Below are 24592 nucleotides of genomic sequence, written 5' to 3' on the forward strand. Positions count from 1 at the left end.
AATTCAACTTTTTCTTAACTTTTTTAAATTCCAAAACAATAATAATATTAAAATATAATATTTTAATATTTCATCTTAAACTCAAAATTTTCATCCCACTTACCAAGCAGAACCACACAACAAACTTTTTGGAGGATAATATCTTTTGGTATTCATATCTCTCACTTAAACTATCACATAGAATCAATGGTGAGGTACTCAATTTTCAGTTCTTCATATAGATGGTAGCAAAAGAAAATTATTGTTTTAGCATAATCCTGCAGAGATACTTCATTTCATGTTTTAATAGTATTTTCAAGATTTATTTCATCAAGATAAATCTCAGCATCAAGAATCTATGATAAATAACTTTTACGGACGGGCCACGTAGTAGGCTTTCGTTACCCAGCCGTTCTAAGTAAACAACTTACAGCAATATTTCTAAGGACAATCTTAGAAACCTATTTAGTAACAAGCTTATAAACAAATAAGACTATTCGACAAATCCTTAGAAAGACACAACTAGCAAAATATTCCATTCAACTACTATAAATTTGAATAACTATGTATTTATATTTTGATACTATTTTTTTTTTTTTTTTAACTTTCAATAAAAAAAAAAAATCTTAATTATTTTAAAAACATATATTTATAATTCCAAGTATGTTAATTAAATTCTTGTGAATATTATCATTCGTACATGTATACATACACGAAGACAAAGTAGCTCGCATCTTCGACCAGTACATACGCACAGAACACACACATACCATTTATTATACAAAGAAACATTACGTAGACGCACAACGCCACTTATTTTGCTCCTAAGTCCAAAAGACGTGCTGGAATGTTCAATACTTACTTGGCCTGAGACTCAGACAGAACATTGAAATGAGGGGTTAGCAAAATACATAATTTCCAAAAACAAGAGTAAAAAATTCTGTAACGGATTCAAATTTATATTCCAATTTATTAAATTGATAGTACCAGAAAGCGAGCCTTGAAGGTTTCAAGATGCTCATTGGGATCAATCTTTGTTTGCTTGTAAGCATCAATTTTGTTCACCTCCTGCAAGAGGGTTAACAAGAACAGTTGCCATTCAAGAACCACGAAAATTCATGCTTCTTTCAAAGCCAGGTTAAAGAAGAATGGAACATAAAAAGATGTATCATGGGTGTGCCCTCTTGTGCAGCAGGTAGAGTTTGTTTCTGTAGTTCTACACTTCTACTTCCCATAGAAGAGTGTGATCGGGCTTGATTAACTCAAACAATAATCTACAACAACAGGTGTGAACTTAACTACGTAATTAATCAGCATTGATCTTCAATTAGGTTCCAAACACAGCCCGAAAGCAGACATGACACCATGTTTTTGTGCGGGAAGGGGGAGGGGGGTGGTTCAGTTACATCTTGCAACTCACAAGACCAGTCACCATTATCTATGGCAACTCTAAACTCCCATGGTGCAACTTTACACCACAACAACAAAGCCACTGGCCCACCACAGTCGTTTCATACAACCAATAAAATATCAAATACATGATTAAATAATCCTTTCCTCCGCTGAAACTTCTTTTGGAACAAGTGATAAAATACCTACTGCTGGAAACAATTACTTGAACTAGTGTATAATGTAGATGCTGGGGATTCAAAGATTCAGTAAACAAAGTCAATGGAAGAGATGAATGTCAAGGAGTAAATCTTGGAGATCAAAGTTGACTGGATGTGGTTATATATTGTACCTCGATCCATTTCGCAAGTTTAGGCCTGCCTGCTGTGATGTCATGCTTCCACACCTCTGAAAAGAAGATTTGGAATCTTTCAAAAAACGTGATATAAGCTATGTCCACCTGTCGATCGCATTGTCCAACCAAAAATAATTAGGTACACTCGCATCATAGACAATATTGTTATGTAATCATATTATTTGTTTCTGCTTTCCGCGTATAAATTAACATGATCATTTTCTAAAGTCTGATGCATTGAAATCAATCTCTACATGAGAAATGTACCTGCACCAATAATCAACAAAAAGAACGCACTACAGCACTAAGAAAAAAAGGCAACACAATCGAGAAATCAACTTACCAAACTGAATTCTCCCAAGAAGAATGGCCCGTCATCGAACTTATGAAGAGCCTCTTCAACGTGGTCAAAAACAGGGCCTGATGCGAGTTCAAGGTCTTAGTCAATACAGTTGCTACACGAAATGATATCCCCAAGCATCAAATTTCTACAAGTTACCAGATTCTTTTATAGGGTCTCCTTTGAATGATGAAAACACTGTCTTGGTGAAGGTGTCAGTGTAGGCTATCAACTCTTCAGCAAACTCCTTTTTAGCTGGATCCTACAACACTTCCCATCACTAATTAGTCAAGTTTTAAGAGAAAAGGAAAGAGAGACTTTTCTCATCAAGGGCACAGATGAATTATGCAAGTCTTACATTGGGTGAAAGAGGAGGCCCCTCAAAGTTGCTGTCTAGATATTTAATTACATCAAGACTCTCTCCTATGACTTTTCCATTGTGTTCCAACGACGGCACCTGTTATATGGATTTTCGATAATTGATGAATAAAATCTAGCAACCCAATCAGGTATGTATTAAATATCTAATGCCATCAACATAGGCATAATTTTCTTAGGAAATCTTAACCGTGTTTGCAGCATAGACTTTCTCCTTGTACCAAGCAGGCCTGCTTTGAAGCTTAATTGCAACTAATTTGATACTGTCTTGTAATCCCTGCACCTCAAAGATATTTAGCAACAGAAATTTTATGTGAATTTTTTTTTTTTTTTTATAAGTAATAAGAGATTTTATTCTCAAGAAATAGGCATAAGCCGAAGTAGCCAGGACGTATACAAAGGAAATACCGACTACTTTCCAAAAACGAAAGGAAAACTAAACAGATTCTGGAAATTATCTTCTATTACAAAAGCTTTAGCCCACAAACTCAAAGTACTAAAGAAAAAATCCCTAAGATCTCCCAATAAATGTTCTTTGTCTTCAAAGTATCTCTCATTCCTTTCAAGCCATAGGCACCACAAGACAAGAATGAATCATCTTCCAAGCATGAACAGCATTCTTGCTACTCTTCAATCCCTTTCACCCTACCAATAAATCCACCACTTCCTTGGGCATTACCCAAAGTAAACTAGTCCAATTCAAAACCTCATTCCACAAGAACCAGGCCACTTCACAACGAAGAAAAAGGTGATTAACAGATTCCCCATCCTTCTTGCACATGGCACACCAATCAACAATGTACATACCTCTCCTTCTAAGATTTTCAGTAGTCAACACTTTGCCCAAGGATACCACCCAACAGAAAAAAGCAACCATGGAAGGAACTTTCACTTTCCATAGAAAAAAGCAATGTGAAACAGTAATGCTACTCATCATCCCTTTTACCATTGTCCTCTTATCATTCCATGATGTCGTATTAAATGATTAGATATTATTTATTATGTTTGACTTGTGGATCTATCATTTAATGCCACATCAAAGGATATTGAGAGGATGGTGATAAAAAAGATGATAAATAGATTTTTCCTACGAACAAACAAAACAAAAGGCATAGGAAGGAAAAGGAAAAATGACCCCTAAAGGGGGAAAGGTATGCAAAACTAGAGCAAAACAAGAAAATGGTACATAGACAGATTAGGAAATCAAAATAACGGAGGATGAAGAGATGATAACAACCTTATAATTTCGGGTGATCCATGCACGCTGTGCAAATGGGCAAACGTAAGCAATGTACAACCTTCGATGGAAAAAAAAAAAAAAAAAAAAAAAAAAAAAAGGGTCCAAGTTCATTTTAGTATACGGTATACATTATAAAATCGTAAACAACATGTAGTGAGGATAGTGAACCAGCGAAAAGAAAACAAAAGGAGCAGCATATGACAAGGAAAAAAACATTTAGAAGAGCAGAGTGAACCTCGTAGTTCCATCGAATAGAGGGGGTGGTTCGGAAGTGGCCTCCAAGGAAGGGGGAAGATTCTCCTGCACGCTCCTGTGCAACCCAGACGAATAAAAAAGTGAACAGTCGCAAAAATTTTGAAAGGAACGCACAAATTAGGGGAAGGGGATGGAAAATCCATATGGGGAGTTGTGGATTCCGAAACACTTACGCTGCAGCCGATAATGATGATGATGTTGTCCAGAGAGATCTTATCCTCTCATTTTCTGTGTTTGTTTGCAATCCCAGATATCTCCTAGCTTTTATACTGTTTGTCCGCACCAATCTGATGGGCAATGGCGAGCTTTTCGTACAGCAATTCGAAGCAGTGAAGACGTGTGCAGTTACAAAATGTGCGGCTGCAAGATAGGGGCGAGAGTGAGGTATCACTGTTCTAAACGCCATGCCTGACCGAAGAGGAACTCGATAAGATATTTTGTTATACGTCGGCTGTCACCAGCTGAGATCTAGGGTTGGGCGAGAGAGAGCTTCTGTTAAGCTGAAGGGTCGAGACGGAGAGAAGTAGGTTTTACTCGTAACTTCATCGGTTCTCGGTTTAACTAGGATCATTCCCAGCTCTGATCAAGCTACTAATTTTATTTATTCATTTTTACAATTTCATTAAGGTAAATATAAATCAGACAATAACTTCCTTCTGATACATTCTGGGACAGACTCGATGTCCTTTGCAAGCACATGAGCACAGCTTGATTAACATCCCTCTGTACATAGCCAATCTGCCTGTCTTTTAACCCACCCAGAACATGCTTTTTAACTGCATCAACCACTAGCTTGGCATCACCTTCTAGCATCACTTGTTCAAAATCCAGAGCGCATCAAAACACACTTGCACTCGATGCAGCTCTTGCCTCTGCCGAGGTGGAGTCAGCACCAAAATGTTCCCTCAATACTGCTAAGACTTTTCCATGTATATCCCTAACCACCACCCAAATGCCAATTCGAGAATGAGCTCTATCAACTACGACATCCCAATTTGCTAAAAATTAGGGGTGGCAATATCTCACACGATCCGTTAATCCAATACGAATACGATATGATAATAGCGGGTTAGAATTTAGCTTTAATGGGTTCGGGTCAAAACGGATTGACCCGTTAAGACACGATTGCTTAACGGGTTGATAACGGGTTAACCCGTTTTGACCCGTTATAACCCGTTATGACACGTTAAGAAAGTTAAAATTACAATTATACTCTTATATCTAAAAATAAAATTATTAGAAATTCAATTTTGATATTTTTATTATTTGGATTGTAGTTTTGGACTTATAATTAATTTTATAATTTTTATAGATATTGTAATTTGAACATTTATATAAAATTATGCTAAATTTAATCAAGTTAAAAAAATTAATTTCAGGCCTATTCAACCCATTTATATAAATAGTTTAAAATGAGTTGTATTGTGTCGTATTAACTTATTTCGTAATATTTTCTTAATTTATTTGTTTACTTATAAAAAAAAACATATTTCGTAATATTTATTAATGGGTCAAAACTGGTTGACACGACACGACCCGTTATGTTAATGGGTCGTGTTAGGGTTTGAGATTTTGACATGATAAGCTTAACGGGTAGAGTTAGGGTTGATCTATATGACCCGTTAACACGATTTGACACGACACGAACACGACCCATTAACACGATTTGACACCCCTACTAAAAACCTCATAGCATTGTCAATGTAAAAGTAAAAATAAATTACTTTCTTTTTTTTTTTTGATAGAAAATGCTTCACTGCATATATTCATAGGCGAAGTTACAACTGTGACTTAACAAACTGGAAAACCAGACCATAAGCCAACTAATGCATCTGCTCAGGAGCTCCCCCGTCAACAAATTTCTTTGTGACGGACATTGTCTAAAAACTTCTACACCTCCTCTTTTGACAGCAGTCAAAAGAGAAAGCTCTCTGATGAACAGAGATAAACCACCTCTCTTCCGAAGAAGAGAGGTACACCACACTCTTTCCTCCCATGGAGAAAGAGTACCAAACCTACATTCCTCCAAAAGAGGAGTAGGACAAAACCCACATTCCTTTTAAGAAGGAGTGGGACTCTAGGCAATATTTAAAATATAAAACTAAAACACATTAAAACAAATACAGAGCAACATAACAACATTAACGGGCTGTTCATAACAGAAGGCCCAGCCCAGGCCCATGACCCGACATCCCGGGGGCCCAACCCGCTAACAACAGGGTGCCTAAGGATCGGACTAGGGTTTCTTCGCTACGTCCGCCGCCCCCTCTTCCTTCTCTGTTCCTGTGCAGCGCTGCTGCTGCCGATCACCACAAGGCACGGGAAGACCCCCGATGCCTAGATAAGCCCCTGCAAAACAGTCGGCCAGAAACAGATACATTAAACCAGCAGCCCCATCGTACAAGACCCAAAACACTCTGTTACGAGAACAGAGAATCAAGCCTCTCGCCGTCGAGCCACCCCGCCGTATCCTCGCCCCACCAGAGCCCAAGCCGTCAGCCTTGCTTCAACACGAATAGGCTAGCTTCTCACCCGTCCAAATCCTCCCATCCGTTTCGTCCGCGCCGTACGCCTCCACTGCAAAGTGCCACCTCACAGGATTGCTCACGCCTCCTCTGCTAAGCGGCACCTCGCTGGGTTGGTCGGGACCCTTACCGGTGATCCTCGCACCAGGAAAGACACTGAAAACAGGGGAGAAGAGCTAACCACCACAAACGCAAGAGCCGAATGAGAAAACCAAAAACGGGCCAAAAACAGCAGACGAAAAGAAAAAATAGAAAACAGAGGATAAAAAACTAAAACTAAAACTAAAGGGAGGAGGGAGGGGGGAGGGAGGGAGGAGCCGAGGCTCCCACCTCCCTCAACGGCGAAGAAACGGTCTGTTTGCTTTTTAGAGAGGGGGCAGAGCTTCTCTCTCTAAAGTGAAAATCTGAATAGACTAATAGTATATCTTCAAATAAATTACTTTTTAAACTATTAGGAATGACAAGCGACTCACAATAGTGAGACAAATTCAAATAATCTTACTGTTTAAGAAGAAGATGTATATTTTATTATTTTTTATAGCACTCTTATCTCCATTTACATCCATAAATATTTACATAATTTAATTAAAATATAATTATTAATTAAAATATAATAGGTAGAATAGTAAAATATAATAAAATTAAATAAATTAATAATTAAAAAAATTAAATATTTTTTTAATTATTAATTACTCATTACTATATAATGAATAAATGAATAATCCATTGTAAAAAATTTGAGATGAATAGTCAAAATCAAATTCATCTCATATTATTTTATTATTATATAATGAAAAAATAGTCATTTCAATATGAAGATTTATATAAATAGAATAGTCAAAATTAAAATTTATCTTACATTCATCAGAAGTATCATTTCCATATGCATAATTCATTAACAATTCTACGAGATATCATGTAGCAACCTTAATAGGCAATTTATTTATATGTGTACCTCTCACTCTCTATATTAGCCATTTATTTTTATTAAAATATCTTTTTTATTATTTTTCTTACAATCATAGTTCTCAAATTCTAATTCGTTCAACTGTGATATTTTTTAATTTCTTTATTTTTAAACATTTTAATTTTTTTACATTTCTTCAATGTTCATATTTGCGTTTAATTTTTATTTTTCTAAATTTTCTTCTCTAACGATATATTTTTTTTCAAAATCGTCAACTTTTTTAATGACTATATTTTTTAAAATTTACCTCTGTCTAACAGTAAGAATTTAAAATTTTAAAAACTTTATGCTAAAGATTATTATTCAAATTTGTCCTTATCTAACAGTCAAATTGAACCTAAAGATTAGGTCAACTAGGTGTCTATCACTAAATGGTGGTACAATACCACCCAACATGCCTCGACTCCTTTTGAGACCTCTTAGAGCACTCGCATTCGTCTCCCCATCCATTCCGCATCCTCATATTTTGAGAAAATTTTTAGGGTTTGATCTAAAACCTTCATCCATCCGGTTCCCTAAAATGGGGATAAAGTTTACAGTTGTTACAGTAGGGCCCTGTGATTTCGGTTCCCTCTCTCCTTCGACATCCTGCGTCTTCTTCCTTCGACATCCCGCGTCTTCTTCCTTGCGATGGTTGGCTGCTTTTTATTTTCAGTCCCTTCGGCCCTGAATCTCGCATTCATCGGTATATCCATTCCAGATTTTAGATTTTACTTTCTACAATCATAGACCTAATCTTGTTCGTTTTTGTCTTTTTCATCGGTATGCCCATTCCAGATTTTACTGTCTTCTTCTTTCATCCTATATCAAATTTGTGAGAATGAAAGTTTGTTATTTTCCTTATTTTTGGATAAATTATATGGATTTCTCAAAGAGTTTTGGGTTAAATTGCATAAAAACCCACGAATGAAGGTCCCTTGGGGTTTCGAATTTGGGGATTTTCTGGAAAATTAGGGGTTGTATTTATTTGGGGCATTTGAAGTCTTTAACTGTGATTTGATCTATTTACTGAGAACAGAATTGGTGTTTCAGTTCGAGTGGGGTTGTGATTATGCTTGGCTTTCTTATTTTTCCATTGATTTCATTTATATTTTTGTCTCAGTGAGTATGCTTGGCTATCTTATTTTTCCATTGATTTCATTTATAATTCTTGTCTCTATGATTACGCTATCTTATTTTTCCATTGATTTCGTTTATAATTCTTGTCTCATTTAATATCTTGACCTGTGTATATATTTTGATCATTGTTGAAGATGTTAGTAATTTGCAGATCTTGTAATGAACTGTTAGTTTATGAAATTTACCCATTTTGAAGTTGGAATCCGAAATTATGCCAGTGTTGTGACATCCCGTTGTGAGTGTCTGTGCATTATATTTTGACAGTATTGTGGTATGTATTGTTTTTATAGTTTTGTTGATTATGTTGGCCATTATGCTTTCCAGTTTTTGTGAATTATATATTGTTGAGTTTTGTGGCATGTATTGTTTTGATTTGTGTTGGCTTGGCAAGTTTATGAGTTACAATGTTTCCCTCGCTGTAAGTGAAACTGAGACTTGGTTGATGATCAAGCTGCATATAGTTTTTGGCTAATTTGAAGTCTTGTAAATTTTCATAGCAGCCTAAAATAATTGTCTACCTCTGCACTTGACCATTTATTCACTAGACTATTAGTTTTAGACCATACATTTGTTGCTTTAATGAAATTGAAAGTTGGGGTGCCATGTATGGAAAAACCGAGTTCTATTATGTATGGTCTGTTGTTACTTGAGTTTTATTTTTGGTGATGAGAAACTATTTATAATTATGTTGTTCAAATTATTGGAATTGTGCAAACTGAATGTTGTTCTAAATATTTGTTGTTCTAATGACTAGACATTAAATAAATACATATGTTCTGTATATATATTTTGATAAGTAAAGAAATACATATATATTGCCGTGACTATAAGTAACATTTTGACAGTGTTTTAGTTATGTTTATTAACTCGTTTTGTAACTGGAAATACGTGTGGACATTAGATACGTGTTTTAATTGCTTCTTATGTCTTTTGGATTATGGTTAGACAGTTTGGGTGCCACGTATATTGGAGTATATTAGTGAATTAGTGCTATATATTGTCCCTTGGAAAAGTTCAATAGATTTTCATTACTTGTAATATTATTACAGCTTTTTTTACCTAATGCCTGGGAAAGGGTCTTGTATAAATTAAATGATTATCCTATTATTTCCCGTGATATTTTATTTTGCCTAAACACAGCCAATCATTTTTAAACTAATGATTATCCTAGTGTATTTTTTATGCATTTATTGCTTGTCTTATGAATACCATTGGTCAAACCCTTTTTATTTTATGTAAGTACCATTGGACCGGTCCTTTTTGTATACCTTTTTAAAAGATTTTGATGAGAGGAACTAGCTAGGCAGTAGTGCTACTTGTGTAAATTCATGTTATCATGATTTAATAGAATTTTAATGTATATTTGGTTTGGATTCAATATAGAATCAGAAATGATAATTCTGTAAGTGATGGGATTGACATATCCTAATATTTGTTCTGTGTTGTTAGGGTGCAGTGTTTCTTATCTCTCGGGGGTGGGGGGTTGTTGTTAGGCTGTGATGATGGTGTTTTAGTACGGGGTAAGTCACAAGTGTTAATGGGGCCCTATTGATATGGCGGGATAATCCTCACTCGGATGGTCATATTGCAGTTTTTTGTACTTTCCACAAAAGGCAATTGGGGTTCGGGTGGGGTTTTGTAACCATTCGCTATAAGGCTCCTTACGTACGCATGCTGATTATATCATCACCATTCTGAGCCTTTTTACTTATTAATATATTCTATATATTAGTGAATCGGATAGGGATGCTCTTATTTATTATTATTGTGATTTGCATGTTGTTTGGGAAGTGTTTTGTATTATGTGTAAACTAAACCCCGTTGGCTGTGATAATGACAATCGCATGTGGAGATACTGTGAATTGTTGGTCCTTTCCTCAATGGCTAGGTAACCCGGACAGCCAATTGTGATTGGCAACTAGTTGTTGCAGCCACAAATAGGTGACCAAATTTCTTATGCGTCACCATTCGGTTCCTGAGCCAGCGACCCCGACTAAACCCCAACTCTCAATGTTTCTTATTCTAACATCTCATTAATATTTTAGAGATGGATTCACAAGATCAAGGACATATATACTTCACGAACCTTTTTAGCTAAGATCCTTAACTCGATTCCACTTACAGTAGGCAAAGTGGGAACTCTCCTATGACCATTGATGACTCTCCACCCTACCCCCTAATGAACCTTTCGGCGTTAGGAAATCAGTGAGGGGTGCGAACTTCACCCCCGAAAGAAAACAAGTTACTTGTCTCTGCATGGCTAAATTGTAGCATTGATGCCGTTTAGGGAACAGATCAGAAACACTCCTAACTTTTGAGAAAAAAATCTTTGAGTACTTTCAGTAATATAAAGAAACCACAAAAGAGCGGACAATAAAATCTTTAATACATCGGTGGTCGGTTATTCAAAATGCCACAAATAAATTTTGTGCGAAACTAGCTCAAGTTGAAGGATTAAATCAAAGTGGCATGACCAAACAAGATAAGGTAAAAATACCATAAGCTTACCTATAATGAAAAAATTTATTTTTGCATTTGCAGTGGTTTAACATGGATTTTATTTATTTAAATGCAAGTTTGAGAAGGCGAAGATTATGTACCAATAGTTAGAAAAATGCAGTTTCCAGTACGAGCATTGTTGGTACCTATTGAAGGACCAACCTAAGTGGATTTGACGCGCAACAAAGGATAATCCAAAGCAAAGGCTGACGATGTCCCCGTCCTCAACCCCGACCTCAACTCGATGTTCCGCCGCTACAGAGGATTAGGTTTTTGATCTCGAGACAGAGAATGTGATAAAAAATGAAGTTATCGAATTGGACCGACCAATGGGCAGGAAAGCTGAAAAAAGGAAAACGAAAGGTCCAAGGCAAGCAAGCAAAGGAAAATCTCCAACTTAGAAAGATGAAGTATACTATTTTAGAGGACTCACGTGCTCAGGAGAAAGAGTTTTACCGCCTTAAGGCCGAAAAGATGGAGTATGACAAGGAGAAAGAGGAAAAAAAAATTACATCTTGAAGATGAAAGACTGAGGTTGTAGGCAGAGAAGATGATGATTGAAGCTGAAAAAGAGCAAAGTAAAATCTGTCAAGAGGATAAAAAACTGAGGTTGGAGGCTAAGAAAGTGGAGCTTGCGAAGAAAGAATCAGATCAGCGCATTATGATGATGAATGTGAGTGCCATGCCAGAAATGCAGCAGCTATATTTCCAGCAACTCCAGAGAGAAATCATAATGAGACGCAGTAATGCCCGAGATTTGGATTAATTGTATATGGTTTGATTTATTATCTTATGTTTCGGACAATGATATATGTGTAAAAAGTAATGTAATTTTTTTTTTTTTTTTGTACTTTTGATGATAGTTTCTTGTTATATTTTTGTGCAAGTAAATTGGATGTCACAATTTCAAAAACAATTATAAATTACCTCAAATTTAATCCACTATTATATCAAAGAAGTACGAGGCCACTGTTACCGTTAAAAAAATGAACGGAAATTTTATATTCAATATATGACTAGGTATTATCATTAAAGAAACGGATAAAGAATACTAAATAATAAAATATGGCCATCACGTTAGAAAATGCACTACTTAAATAAAAAAATTATTATTTTTATAATACGAATTTCGGTTAAAAAAATATTATATTTGATAGTCAAAACCGTAAAAAAATTTAATAGAAATTGATATTTGAAAAAAAAAAGATAATAAGACATAAGAGTTAGTAGTTAAGATTGTAAATGGAAGAGAGGAAAAAAAGTAATAAAAAAAAGAGAAATATTATTTAATAAAATAGAGATAGGGATGGAGACTGGGATGTGGGAGGTTTTTAGAAGATGAATAAAATTTAGAAAAAAATTTGAGAAAATGTAATTTTAAGTTAAATTATAGGGATGAGATGGGGGAATGAGATATGAATACTCTTACGGATACAACCTTTTGAGGCCTTTAACGAATACAACAACACCCCCCCTCCTCTCTCTCTCTCTCTCTCTCTCTCTCTCTCTCTCTCTCTCTCTCTCTCTCTCTCTCTCTACCCTTCCAAAACCTAGATTGCTCTCTTCATACTAGGCAGTACATGGCTCAACGAAGTGGAGACATCCCTACAATCCCAAGATCTCATGTTTTAGCCAATGTCTCTTGGACCAATTGGCAACACCTTGATTTCTCACTAAGAGAATTAAGGATCGAATTCCCCATCCTCGATATATCATATATATATATATATATATATATATATATATATATCTGTAACTCATTTGCACTTAGCCTAAGAATGGATGACGAGATATGCTAATTTATAAAGAAAATAGCAGGAAATTTTATAGGCAATTGGGTTTATTTGAGGCTCTAACCTTATTGCCAAACCTCTATCGCACAACGCCGTAATATGAAATTAGCCCCTCATTTCTATGGTCCCTTCCAGATCAACAAGCTCATCGGGGCAATGGCATACAAGCTTAAGTTACCACCCACAACTCTAACTCATCCCGTCTTTCATATTTCTCAACTTAATAAATGACTCAGTGCACATTTACAGGAGTGCTAGTGCTTCCTTCGTTTAATCCTTTGGGTGTTTTACAACCAGAACATGAAGAAGTTCTCAACTGATTAGTCTGTCCCCTTCATAATTGACTCGTGGTCAAACTTTTGATTTGTTGGCAGGGATAGGGTGTGGAGAACGCCACTTGGGAGAATTACCACCAGCTTAAAGTGTCATTCCCGCACTTTGGGGGCAAGGTGCGGGAAGGAAGCTTTAATGTAGCTTTCTTTTAGACTTGTCTTGGGCTGAGAGACCCTTTCATGTTATGGGTCCGATTGTCCAGCTGTCGATTCCTTTTTAATCAGGGTTTCAACCCATATCTTTAAGGGTATTTAAAGCCCATTAGTTGTTATGTATGTTACCAGACTTCGATAAAGAACACCCACATCTCTTTTCTACTGACAGGAGTTTGTTACGAAAGAGGAGGTTGGTTTTCCATGTACGAGGATTCCTTTTTCATGGAAACTTTAACACAAGTTGCTCAAATTCTCTCTCTAATATTCTGGAAGCTACTCACCCTCAAAGTGAGCAATTTATCTTTAGGTCACTAGGTCATAGAATATTACATATTGAAATGAGCAGGTTTGAGTTTTCCATGCATGCTTTGGTTTTCATATGAATCCAAAGGTGACTAACCAACCACGATACCCTGTGTTTCCATCCGAGGCACATATAAGGATTACCTAAACACATTCAAGTTGAAGGAGCATCAGACCATTAGGTCGAAAGACAATTTCCCCTGTATGAAAACCAGCCACGTTGATTAGTTGTATTTTTCAGAATTTTCAAAAGTTTTAAAAATATTTTGAGATGTTTTTTTTTTAATTGGATTTTATGTATATAGCCAACATTAACAAAATGAGAAAGTGCTTGAATAAAATATTTTGAAATGTGTTTATATTGGGTATTTAAAAGTAAGTAGGTCAATTTGAGAAGTTATTTAAATAAAATTTTTAGGAGATTTTTTTTCTAGGGTTTTATGAAAATTGGTTTAGTTCTTTTTTCACATAAACGTATATAAATGATTAGAAGAAAAGTTTTTTTGAAAAATAACAAGTGATTGGGGTGGGGGAACCTTGACAAAACCACATTACAAAATTTGCAGTGCATACAAACAGAATAAATAAAAATAAAGGGGTAGTAGGACCAATAAGTTGGATCCATGTCCTTGTTTTGGCCAAGGAGGGGACCGCTGTGAAAACGGTTTTGAAATCCAAATGTTGGTATTTGTTAAATGCAATTATGATTTGCATCTAAGAAGTAGAGGTATAAAAAAAATCGATAAACAGGTAAACGGAACCGGATCAGACCAAACTGGTCTCGAGGTTGGTTCGGTCTGGCACCAGTTTTAGTTTTCTTAAAGCTGGTCAAAATTGATTCAGTTTCAATTTTTCTTTTTCTAAAACTGAACTGAACCGGACTGGACCGGACCAGACCAGACCAATTTATATATATATATTTTTTAATTTTTTATATTCTATATAACGTTTATTATATAATATATAATTATATATAAAATAGTTTTGTATTATATGATAAATTACTAATTAATATAATATTAAATTTTAAAATCTTATATCATTTTGCTTATTGTATTAATAGTTATACTAATATTATATAGTGCATATTAATAATTATACTGATACTATATCACTATATATTATAATATACTATAATATATCGTTATATTATATATTCTAATGTATCATTATAGTCTATAATATAATTATAATATATATTATAATATATTACAACATATTATCACTATAGTATTATATACAATATACTATACTATATTATATATAATATAGTACATTAAAACTAGTAAAACCAGACCGAAAACCAGTAAAATCGGAGTACCGGTTTAGGAGGATAACTGGTACGTAATCGGTTTTGAAAAATGCAAAACCGGTACATACCAGTTCGGTTCTAAATTTTGTTCAAAACCGGACCGAACTGAATTAATTACACCCCTACCAAGAAGGAAGCACTGGAACCATCCGTTCCAAAGTCATTGGCAAAGAAATTCAAGTCCATTTTTCCAAAATCATAGATTAGAAAAAGAGGTAACTTAACCGGATGCCAAGAATAAAACGGTCCAGATCGGTGGCAGCTATGAATAATGTTTTGAATATCGTACCAGATGCCATACCGGTCAAGGTACTGAAACGAAATATTTCGATACCGATACCGTTTCGTATACCGTTTCAGGATAGTCAATATATGAATAAATTATATATAAATATATATTAATTATATTCTAAAATAATAGTCTCTATATGAATAAATTATATATAAATATATATATAAATTATAAATAGCCTGGTATGAATTGGGGGTTAAAAATAAACTTGTAGTTTGAAGAAATGAAAAAAAAAAAATGAAGGTCGAAATACCGACCGATATGGGCCAATATGTAGACCGGTACATGCTAAAATATAAACCAATGCGGTCAATATTTGAACCAGTACAAATAGATAAAATTTTTGAACCAACCGTACCGGCCAGTACGGTGCAAAATTTGAAACAATGGCTACAAGGGACCTACGGTGACGTTGGTGCATGGGCATCACGTGCCATAGAGGAGAGGCGATGGAACTGAGAAATTTGTATTTCATATTTTCATGGAGACTCAATCATTTTGGAGGAATTGAAAGAGTGTTTTTTTTTTTTTTCTTTTGAAGAACTTTAAGAGATTTTTTTAACTTTTTTAAGTAAAAAAATATTTCTTCCTAATTTCTTTGAAAATAAAAAAGAAAGATTAATTTTTATTTTTATTTTTATTTTTTTAAGAGCAAGAGAGGCCATGGCCCCTTATGGTACGAATGTAGATCCACCACTGGTTCCAAGCGATGCCTAAGGTGAAACCAAGATCTTGGGGTGTTTTTTTTTTTTCCTTAAATGATTTGTATTTTAAGCAAGGTAGTCTAAAATGAAAGCTCGAGCATAATCGTGGACTTAACATGCATAACAAAGGGATTATTTCGTTACCAATTACCATTCAAGCAATAGGACAAAAGCCAATAGCCTTATAATAGTTCTATACAGTTCAGAAGATAAAAGGGAGAAAATTGGCTATTGTGAGTGGCAGGGAAAATATCTAATAATCTTGCTTTTGCTCCCCGTTGGCACCCGTCTCCTAACTATTGTCCATTTATTCTGAAACAATCTTTATAGGAGAGACAATTTTACATATTTCTGTCCAATCCTTCTATTATTAAGTACGGTCGGTACAATTTCAATATGTTCCGATTCTTCCGAACAAGAGAGGTTTGATGCTTTTGAATTCATTGTATTAATTCTACTTCCTACTCGTTGTATGCTCTAGTTTATGTTTTAATGAAAGACTGTCGAGTTTGGGGACATAATAACCATGGCAGGAGTTTACCCTTCTCTGTCAGTATCATTCCCTATAGCCATGTGCCTAAGACTTTTTCAAAAAAGAAATGCTTTAACTACGTAAAGATCTCACAAAAATGAATCTCACAAACTAACGTGGCTTAGATAAATAACTTAACTTGATAAAACAAATCTTCAATTGGAAAACGATAAAGCTCCAACTAGATCAATTGCCAATTGGAACTAGAACAAGCTATGCTACCTTCAGCTTTGCCTCCGTTCCGGGGTTTCAGTTTCATGAGTATGCTTTTTTGTTCTTCAGTTTAATTCAGTGGATTTTATGTCATTTAAATGTAATTTATGCCGTGTTATAGATTAGTCTGTTTTATCCTTCTAATAATCGAAACTAGGATGGCAGGAAAAAGGAATTTTATTCATTGGTTGGGAAATACTTGCAACAAATAAATAAAATAGTAGTTTTTACGTACCTGCCTTTGTGCCTGTATTTAATTAGTCAGACTTATTCATTAGACTTAACACTACTCCGACACTAAGACTAGTGAATACAAAACCAAGAGATGCCTCAGTTGAAATATGGAATCCTACAGGAAGAGTTGCAAAAGCGTTAATGTTCGGATTGAGAAATACATAATAGTATGAGATTGCATGAACAATGAGGTAATCGCTTTAGCAAATACCCACCAAAATAGTCCAGGATCATCTTGCACCCAATAAAGCCCAGGACAACACCAATGGATGGCTGATATAAAGGAATGTGGGAATGCCGACTTCCATCAGTACACATTTGAACATATCAACACAAAGCATAAGGTCTATGACATTGCAAATAGATACTGAAAATGAGAGTAATCCAATGTATATGAAATTTAACACCAACATTTTGCACAACAAAAATGAAAATTTCATTAACGCCCGCAGCAGCTCATCCTTCCCATGTCTAGCAGCAAACACAAGGATGGACTGTTTGATTAAATGCCCCATACACCGACTGCCCAAAGAGATAAGATTCAAGCTGGCTACTCTTGTTCACGTGCACATTGAACACATGCATGGAAGATTCCTATGTAAGAAAACCCTAGCCATCATAGTAATTTCGCCCTGTAAATCCTATTTGATTCTTAAGTGCATATTAAATTAAACTCAGCAAGGACCATATGATATGAAATGGCTAAACCATTCTATCTATTCAACTAAAACTATCCCAAAAAGACTTTGGGCTCAGGTGCATCCCACATTCCCAAAATAGGAGGATGAATGCTGGTTGTAAATGTCATAATTGGGAGTCAGAATACTCCTTTTGGGATGATTTTGAACCTCATCCTCCTTTTGGCATGACTTTGGTAAATATTTGACAAGATAGCACACGTTTAAAGTCACCAAGAGCGCATGTCGAACAAAAATAAAAGTCAGCAAGAGCGAGTAAATTTTACCTGTAAATACTCCAAATCTGACATGCCTTCAGAAATAAGTGTGTATAGTGACCTCAAACCTACAGCGGCAGAAAATATGACCAACTAGGTGTGTTTAGTAGGAACTCGATTACGTTGAGCAATCAGCTAATAAAATACAACAACCTATATCAGACAGAAACATTAGGCCATTTAATTATGTTCGGATGCAAAAACATAATGTTTCATCTAAAGCTAAACTCCAAATCTCAATCCAAATACATCTTCAAGACATTAAATTCAGGTACAACGGTACAAAAAACAGGACACTATCTTGAGCGCTTTTTTGTAAGATAAGTCTAAAACAAACACTTTTGCCTTAATATTGTACAGTGAAACAGAAAATCAGAATGCCAAAGCCAAGTAAACAGGATACCACCATTGATAGCCACACCTACTACAGTTCTTATCATCAAAGGTTTCAAAGCCAAAACATGCTCTGATCTTACTATCATACAAAAAAGAATAAGCACGAGAACATATACCGTCCAATTTTGAAATATATAAAAACTCAATTAACCAGGAACAATCAGTCCAGATATTGCACTTCTGTGAAAAGAATTACCTAAGATGGCGAAGAGATTAGAACTAAAAACTATGAAAGGGTCCCGTGTAACACCAAAAACTGCAGGTATTGAGTCAACCTAAAGAAAATGAAGCAGTCATCAAGATTCTTTTAACAACATAGACTAGCAAAGGCCAAAGTGAAAAAAGCATATATATGCCTGAAATGATTGAGGGACGAGGGATATCTACCGCAAATGCTATGTCACTGAGCTCAATAACTGCCACTGTGAGAAGCAAAGGTGTGGCCTGCCCAAAATGTTTGACACCTATTAGAAATCAAGTGCAAATTAATTTAATACAGTAAATGAACTTCAAATCTTTGGGAGACAAGCCACATGCTGATCCAGAGATAAGGTTTTTTTGTAAGTAAAAGAACAAAAAGAAAAGAGATATGTCTTAACTCTTTTATGCAGCTTTCTCACACATTCATATGTTCGTTATGCTGACTATGATTCAATATAGTATTACAAAGGATTAAATTTCAAACAATTAACAGGATTCATCGACTTACTTTCCAGACATCATTCTGAACAGTTATAAATCGATCACTGTCATAGTTAGCTGCAATAATTAAAAAAAGGTGAGATTTCTGAATAGAAAGATCAGTTTAGCGGAGTGATTCAGCTATAAGCATGCATCTAAATACATTATAAATCCGTCAAGACAGTGATTCCATCATGAATACTGTTATAATCTACTAAGATGGAGTACTGTATCATTCCTGAACCAATGCCATGGTCCATAGTGAAAGGTGTCCCAGAAACAGGATAGAAGAAAAACTGTTCACTACAAAAATTGTGTGTTCAATCTCTAATATGTAGGTGCTATATAAATTTAGCGGTGCAAATTTTGTGACAAGAAATAATCAATTAGATTACTTTTAAGAGTATCAGATCACCTCAAAGAGACTTATTGAACTGTTGTTCCTATATATACTCTGAAAATTAAGTGATGAAGGAGCCAAACTTATTTAAGTATATATGGAGGAGGTAGGAATAAAGTTTTTAAGGTGCAAGCTATACTAAACTAAGTAGTCAGCCTAACCTTCAGTTCCCGTAGTCAATTTTTTTTTCTCACTACTTATGTACTTTGTCTTACTTAATCCATAGTTTTTTACTTTTTCTGAAGTGTGAGGCAAAGCGCAAAGGAGATTACACCAGTCTTCAAAGTTTTACTGAATGTGCTTTGGAGGCATGGCTGTGGCTCTGCCTCAAAAAATCAGAGGATTTTGATATAGGTTTTGCAAAACATACATAAAACTGAAATAGCAATTCTAACTAAGAAACAAGTACACAGCATGAGATTACTTGTGACGGGTATAAATCTTTGGCATGTCTTCACTACAAAGTTGTCAGATAAGTCAGTGTCGCCTTCTTCACTGGAAAATAGCTATAAGGACGACAAAAGTTATAAGTAACTAGGCATTAGATCCAAAGGAATAGCATAAAAGACAACCTGGTAAGATATTTTTCAGGAATATGAACAAGGGACTATCACAAAACAGATTCGAGAGCCTAAAAAATCAGAGTTTGTAATGCAACTGTGTCTCATTTTCTGTTTCCTATTTTTCCTCTTTTCCTTCCTGTTTAGCATACAAGTGGGTGAATGTGGTTTATTTGTTTGGTTTCTAATGCAGCTCTATTACCACACCTACATGAAACTTAGGTCAATGATTGCAGGTCAATGATGTGGCCAAGTATGGGAACTTGACAACACAATATTACCCTCTTCCCATCCTTTATTTCATCCTATACCGAAGAGAACAGGGAAAACTAATAAATTCTCACACTTTTCTTGGGTAGTGGAGTGGGGGAGCATTAGAAAATGGATAAACTGCGCTAACAACTGGTAGATCATTTAAAAAGAGAAATTTAACCTTAAATGACGAGAATAAGAGTATTGCAGCCAGTAGCAGGTTCACTGCCTCAAACCTCTAAAACAACACAAGAAAATTTTTTCAGAAGGAGCATGTATAACAAGAAAGGCTGCTCACAAAAACAAACGTTTAAGTGTGCACAAAAAAATGCACCACCAGAAACTAACCTGAAGAGTGGCTGCTCCAAGAAGAATCAATGTCAAACGAAAGACGACTGCACCAGCAATACCATATGAAAGTACACGATTCTATATCTCCAGAAAAAGAGAGAGAGAGAGAGAGAGAGAGAGAGAGAGAGAGAGAGAGAGAGAGAGAAGAAGAAGAAGAAGAAGAAGAAGAAGAAGAAGCTTCCCGTTACAAAGAATTAATGTAAAGATGATATGAAAAACCTTTAATAAATCTGAGGACCAAAGGAATCAGGCTATATAATATTCAGTAAATGGACAGCAGGTTCATGTATCACCTGATACATAAAGGGCACTTTGAAGTACTTGAAAATCAGAACAAAGACAAAAAGATTGTCCACTGACAAACTTTGCTCCAATATATACCTGCAAATAGCCCATATTGGTCATTGGGAAAGAAATAATCCAAGTAAAGAATTATTTTCAGTTTACACTACAACCATTTCATTCATCAAGCCATGCTTCTGACCATCTTCTCCACCTCAGATATGTCAAAAGACATTCCACCTCAAGAGGTGCAAAATGCATTGCCGTACATTGTTTAAATTGTAGTTTGTAATACTTTCCTAGCACTACAATTAAAAATAGACACAAGGAAGGATTTTCAATGAAACAAACCAAAAAACGGAGCACATACTGATGGCATGCTTAGACTTTGAAGTATAGAGTTTCACAAACCACGTGCTCTTCTCATTTATGTTCCATTAGCAATTAAAATTAATAATGTAGAGAACTTTGTAATATTATCCTTTCATGTTTAAAATTTGTTTCCAAGGGTTACACTTAGTGCTGCACAAACCACAAGCAATAGTCTTGGACAAGTCATATGAATTATCTAAAGTATGTGAGTCATCATGGTGCTTGTGCACACTGTGAGAGCTGTAAAAGCATAGATCTTTGCTTCAGCAATATCAATTACTTAGTTGGATTCACCCACTGCAATGATAAACCACACACAAGTATTATCTTTATTATATACAAGTACTAGCTCTATATTGGACTTTCTATTCGGGGTTGAAAGGCATTGACAATGCCAAATTTCAGCATACCCAGCAAAAAACTCTGATGCCTTGCCAAGTCCATCTTTGAAACCTAATCCAATGCCAAATGCCACCGCAGCGCACACCTATAAGATTTGATGACTAAAATGAAACAGGTATAGATAATGATAGAAATAATAGATTCAAGTATACACGTCAAAGCATGCTCAAAGGGAGCTCACCCAAAAGGAAACATTTCTAACAGAAGATGCATAAGTTTCATGCCCCTGGGATTTTTCTAGATTATTGATCGCATCTGGAGTGTTATCGGGATCAGCGTTGAAAATCTCATCGTATGACTGAGAACCGATTCTCTTCCTTTCTGCAGATACATTACACCAGTTCTTTAAACTCAATTTTTTTTATGACTAGTTCTTTAAACTCAATTATAATACAGCTTCATAAAATGTGATACATCTCACAGGTGAGAGCAATAATCAGAAAAGCCTTGGCATATACAATAGATGGTGATACTGATCAAATTGAATCACTAATGCTGGACATTGTAAAGCGGATAAGACTTGAAGCAAATCTGCAGAAGTTACACATATTCATTATAGCCTTAGAGGACATTGAAGAAATAGAGGCAAGCTGGCCCATGAATCCATAGCATCATGAAAGTGCGTACATGGATATCTACATATACAACAAGAAATCTATGCCAGTAAAGTCGACTAAACCATGAGCCAGGGTTTGGTGCCCATCAAAAATGCTTTGAAGTAACAAAAAACATAGCTAATAGTCCAAGATTTGTGACGGAATATTGTCAGAAAATCACAGATCAATGTCAAAAGTTTGGACGAGGGTAGAACTGCATTGGTTCAATTCAACGTTATTTGCAATTAGTTCCCTAGCTTGCTCAAAAGAATTATGTCCAATGTTAATTACAAATTTTTTTTTTTTTCATAAGCATGCACGCACAAAATTCACCTGAGGTAGAGAAATGATCCTCCTGCTCGGTTCCTCTGGAGCAATCTGCAGAAGTTACACATATTCATTATAGCCTTAGAGGACATTAAAGAAATAGAGGCAGGCTGGCCCATGAATCCATAGCATCATGAAAGTGTGTACATAGTGCGTACATGGATATCTACATATACAACAAGAAATCTATGCCAGTAAAGTCGACTAAACCATGAACCAGGGTTTGGTGCCCATCAAAAATGATTTGAAGTAACAAAAAACATAGCTAATAGTCCAAGATTTGTGACGGAATATTGTCAGAAAATCACAGATCAATGTCAAAAGTTTGGACGAGGGTAGAACTGCATTGATTCAATTTAACGTTAATTGCAATTAGTTCCCTGGCTTGCTCAACAGAATTATGTCAAATGTTAATTACAAAATAATTTTTTTTTTTCATAAGCATGCACGCACAAAATTCACCTGAGGGAGAGAAATGATCTTCCTGCTCGGTTCCTCTGGAGCAAGCAATTGGAAAATATTCAGCTCGACGACCATGACCAACTGCCAATCCAATTTCCAAGCGACACCATAACTAAGATTGTTGTTGATTTAATTGATATCTAAACGGGGAGAGAGAGAGAGAGAGAGAGAGAGAGAGAGAGAGAGAGGGAGGAACCTGTGCGCAAACTGAAGATATGGTGGTGAGTAAGTTGAAGCCGAGAGCAATTGGAAGGCGGCGAAACACATGGCATGCCCGGGTGGACAACCGAAGCTAATCCCATTGTCAAGCCCTGTCGGGATTGAAATACTTTTCCAGGGGAATTCCAAAGGGGAAGGAGAGAGGGCAGTATGGAGACCCTTTGGCCTTTAACCTTATCCAGTCTTGAATCTTTCACTCATCGCGAGATAATCTGAATAATCTAAATGCAATCTTTTTGTCGATTACTAGTTCTAATGTAAGATTAATTATAGAGGAAAGAAAACTTTTTTTGTTGTAAAATAAATTGATGTTGAATAAATTGTATGACCACAGTGAACTAGCTGTAAAATGTATAGTGTATAGTGCTAATATAGTGAGCTAGCCGCAAAATGCATAGTGCTAGTCGTAAAAAGTATAGTCCTTTTTATACTCCTATATATATCGTTGAATCTTTTAAGAAATTCATAAGTTTCATAACCTCTCTTAACTCTATCTCTTTCTCTCTCATTTCGATAGTTTTATAACACGTTATCAGAACGAAAGTTCTGACGATTTTGAAGCTAGTAATCCTCTACTTCAAAATCATGAGTCTTATTGATGAACTTTCTATCTCTGAGATGAATAATAGAGATGTATGTCTGGCTGACAGTGCTACAACTCACACAATTCTTAAGGATAAAAAATATTTTCAAAATCTAACATTGAGTAAAGCCTATGTTCATACCATTTATGGTTCATCGAATCTAATTGAAGGCTCCGGAAGAGCTTATATTGTATTGCCTAATGGCACCAAATTTTGTATTGATGATGCTCTATTTTTTTCACAATCCAGAAGAAATTTATTAAGTTTTAAAGATATACGTCGTAATGGTTGTCATATTGAAACCATTAACGAATACAAGAAAGAGCATTTTCTCATTACTAAAATAATTTCGAGCCAGAAGCTCGTATTAGAAAAACTGTCTGCCCTCTCATCTGAATTGTATTATACAAAAATGAGAACAATTGAATCACATGTTGTAATGCACCAGAAGGGCATTGATCCCAAAATATTTATGACTTGGCATGATCGCCTTGGACATCCGGGATCAATAATGATGAGACGAATAATTGATAATTCGTATGGGCATCCCTAAAGAATCAGAAGATTATCTTACCCAATGAATATCCATGCTCTGCATGTTCTCAAAGTAAATTGATTATCAAACCATCTATCTCAAAGATTGTTTTTGAATCTCCATCTTTTTTACAAAGGATTCATGGGGATATATGTGGGCCTATTCAACCATCAAGTGGACCGTTCAGATATTTTATGGTTTTAATTGATGCATCAAGTCGATGGTCACATGTTTGTCTACTTTCCACTAGAAATGTTGCATTTGCTAAACTTCTTGCATAAATAATTAAGTTACGAGCACA

At 35.4% G+C, this 24592-nt stretch overlaps 2 protein-coding genes across 11 annotated transcripts; both read right to left on the minus strand.

The window, feature by feature from the left end:
• Positions 1–627: 627 nt before the first annotated feature.
• On the minus strand, positions 628–4821 carry LOC122279382 (glutathione S-transferase L3-like). Its single transcript, XM_043090011.1, has 10 exons — positions 4110–4821; positions 3917–3991; positions 3679–3739; positions 2632–2718; positions 2422–2520; positions 2223–2325; positions 2067–2143; positions 1721–1828; positions 967–1047; positions 628–846 (listed from the first exon to the last, which is right to left on the minus strand). Exons 1-10 carry the CDS (start codon positions 4340–4342, stop codon positions 838–840), a joined length of 933 nt encoding a protein of 310 aa, XP_042945945.1. The 5' UTR covers positions 4343–4821; the 3' UTR covers positions 628–837.
• Positions 4822–16842: 12021 nt separating this feature from the next.
• LOC122279902 (thylakoid membrane protein TERC, chloroplastic) lies at positions 16843–23436 on the minus strand. 10 transcript variants are annotated; one of them, XM_043090800.1, is made up of 15 exons: positions 23150–23434; positions 22945–23034; positions 22498–22542; positions 21750–21889; positions 21577–21653; positions 20806–20893; positions 20510–20590; positions 20343–20399; positions 19774–19855; positions 18978–19027; positions 18656–18712; positions 18465–18543; positions 17882–17940; positions 17133–17218; positions 16843–17032 (listed from the first exon to the last, which is right to left on the minus strand). In XM_043090800.1, exons 1-15 carry the CDS (start codon positions 23253–23255, stop codon positions 17014–17016), a joined length of 1116 nt encoding a protein of 371 aa, XP_042946734.1. In that variant the 5' UTR covers positions 23256–23434; the 3' UTR covers positions 16843–17013. The 10 variants fall into 10 exon arrangements, with proteins under 10 accessions (XP_042946734.1, XP_042946731.1, XP_042946732.1 ...); XM_043090797.1 differs by having other exon boundaries at positions 17133–17190; positions 23150–23432; XM_043090798.1 differs by having other exon boundaries at positions 17133–17190; positions 22954–23034; positions 23150–23427.
• Positions 23437–24592: the final 1156 nt, after the last annotated feature.

This window comes from Carya illinoinensis, chromosome 10 (assembly GCF_018687715.1).
Source record: "Carya illinoinensis cultivar Pawnee chromosome 10, C.illinoinensisPawnee_v1, whole genome shotgun sequence".
Classification (NCBI taxonomy): domain Eukaryota; kingdom Viridiplantae; phylum Streptophyta; class Magnoliopsida; order Fagales; family Juglandaceae; genus Carya; species Carya illinoinensis.

What these genes read in the sequence shown, in the direction of transcription:
- LOC122279382 (XM_043090011.1), bottom strand. Translation starts at nt 4,342, where the DNA reads ATGGCGTTTAGAACAGTGATACCTCACTCTCGCCCCTATCTTGCAGCC. An exon ending in CTATTCGATGGAACTACGAG is followed by an intron (nt 3,740 to 3,916) that starts GTTCACTCTGCT and finishes TTTCCATCGAAG; the next exon opens with GTTGTACATTGCTTACGTTT. An exon ending in AGACCCTATAAAAGAATCTG is followed by an intron (nt 2,144 to 2,222) that starts GTAACTTGTAGA and finishes AACTCGCATCAG; the next exon opens with GCCCTGTTTTTGACCACGTT.
- LOC122279902 (XM_043090797.1), bottom strand. Translation starts at nt 23,255, where the DNA reads ATGGGATTAGCTTCGGTTGTCCACCCGGGCATGCCATGTGTTTCGCCG. An exon ending in CTCTCCCTCAGGTGAATTTT is followed by an intron (nt 22,543 to 22,944) that starts GTGCGTGCATGC and finishes TAACTTCTGCAG; the next exon opens with ATTGCTCCAGAGGAACCGAG. An exon ending in AAGTGCCCTTTATGTATCAG is followed by an intron (nt 20,591 to 20,805) that starts GTGATACATGAA and finishes CTGGAGATATAG; the next exon opens with AATCGTGTACTTTCATATGG.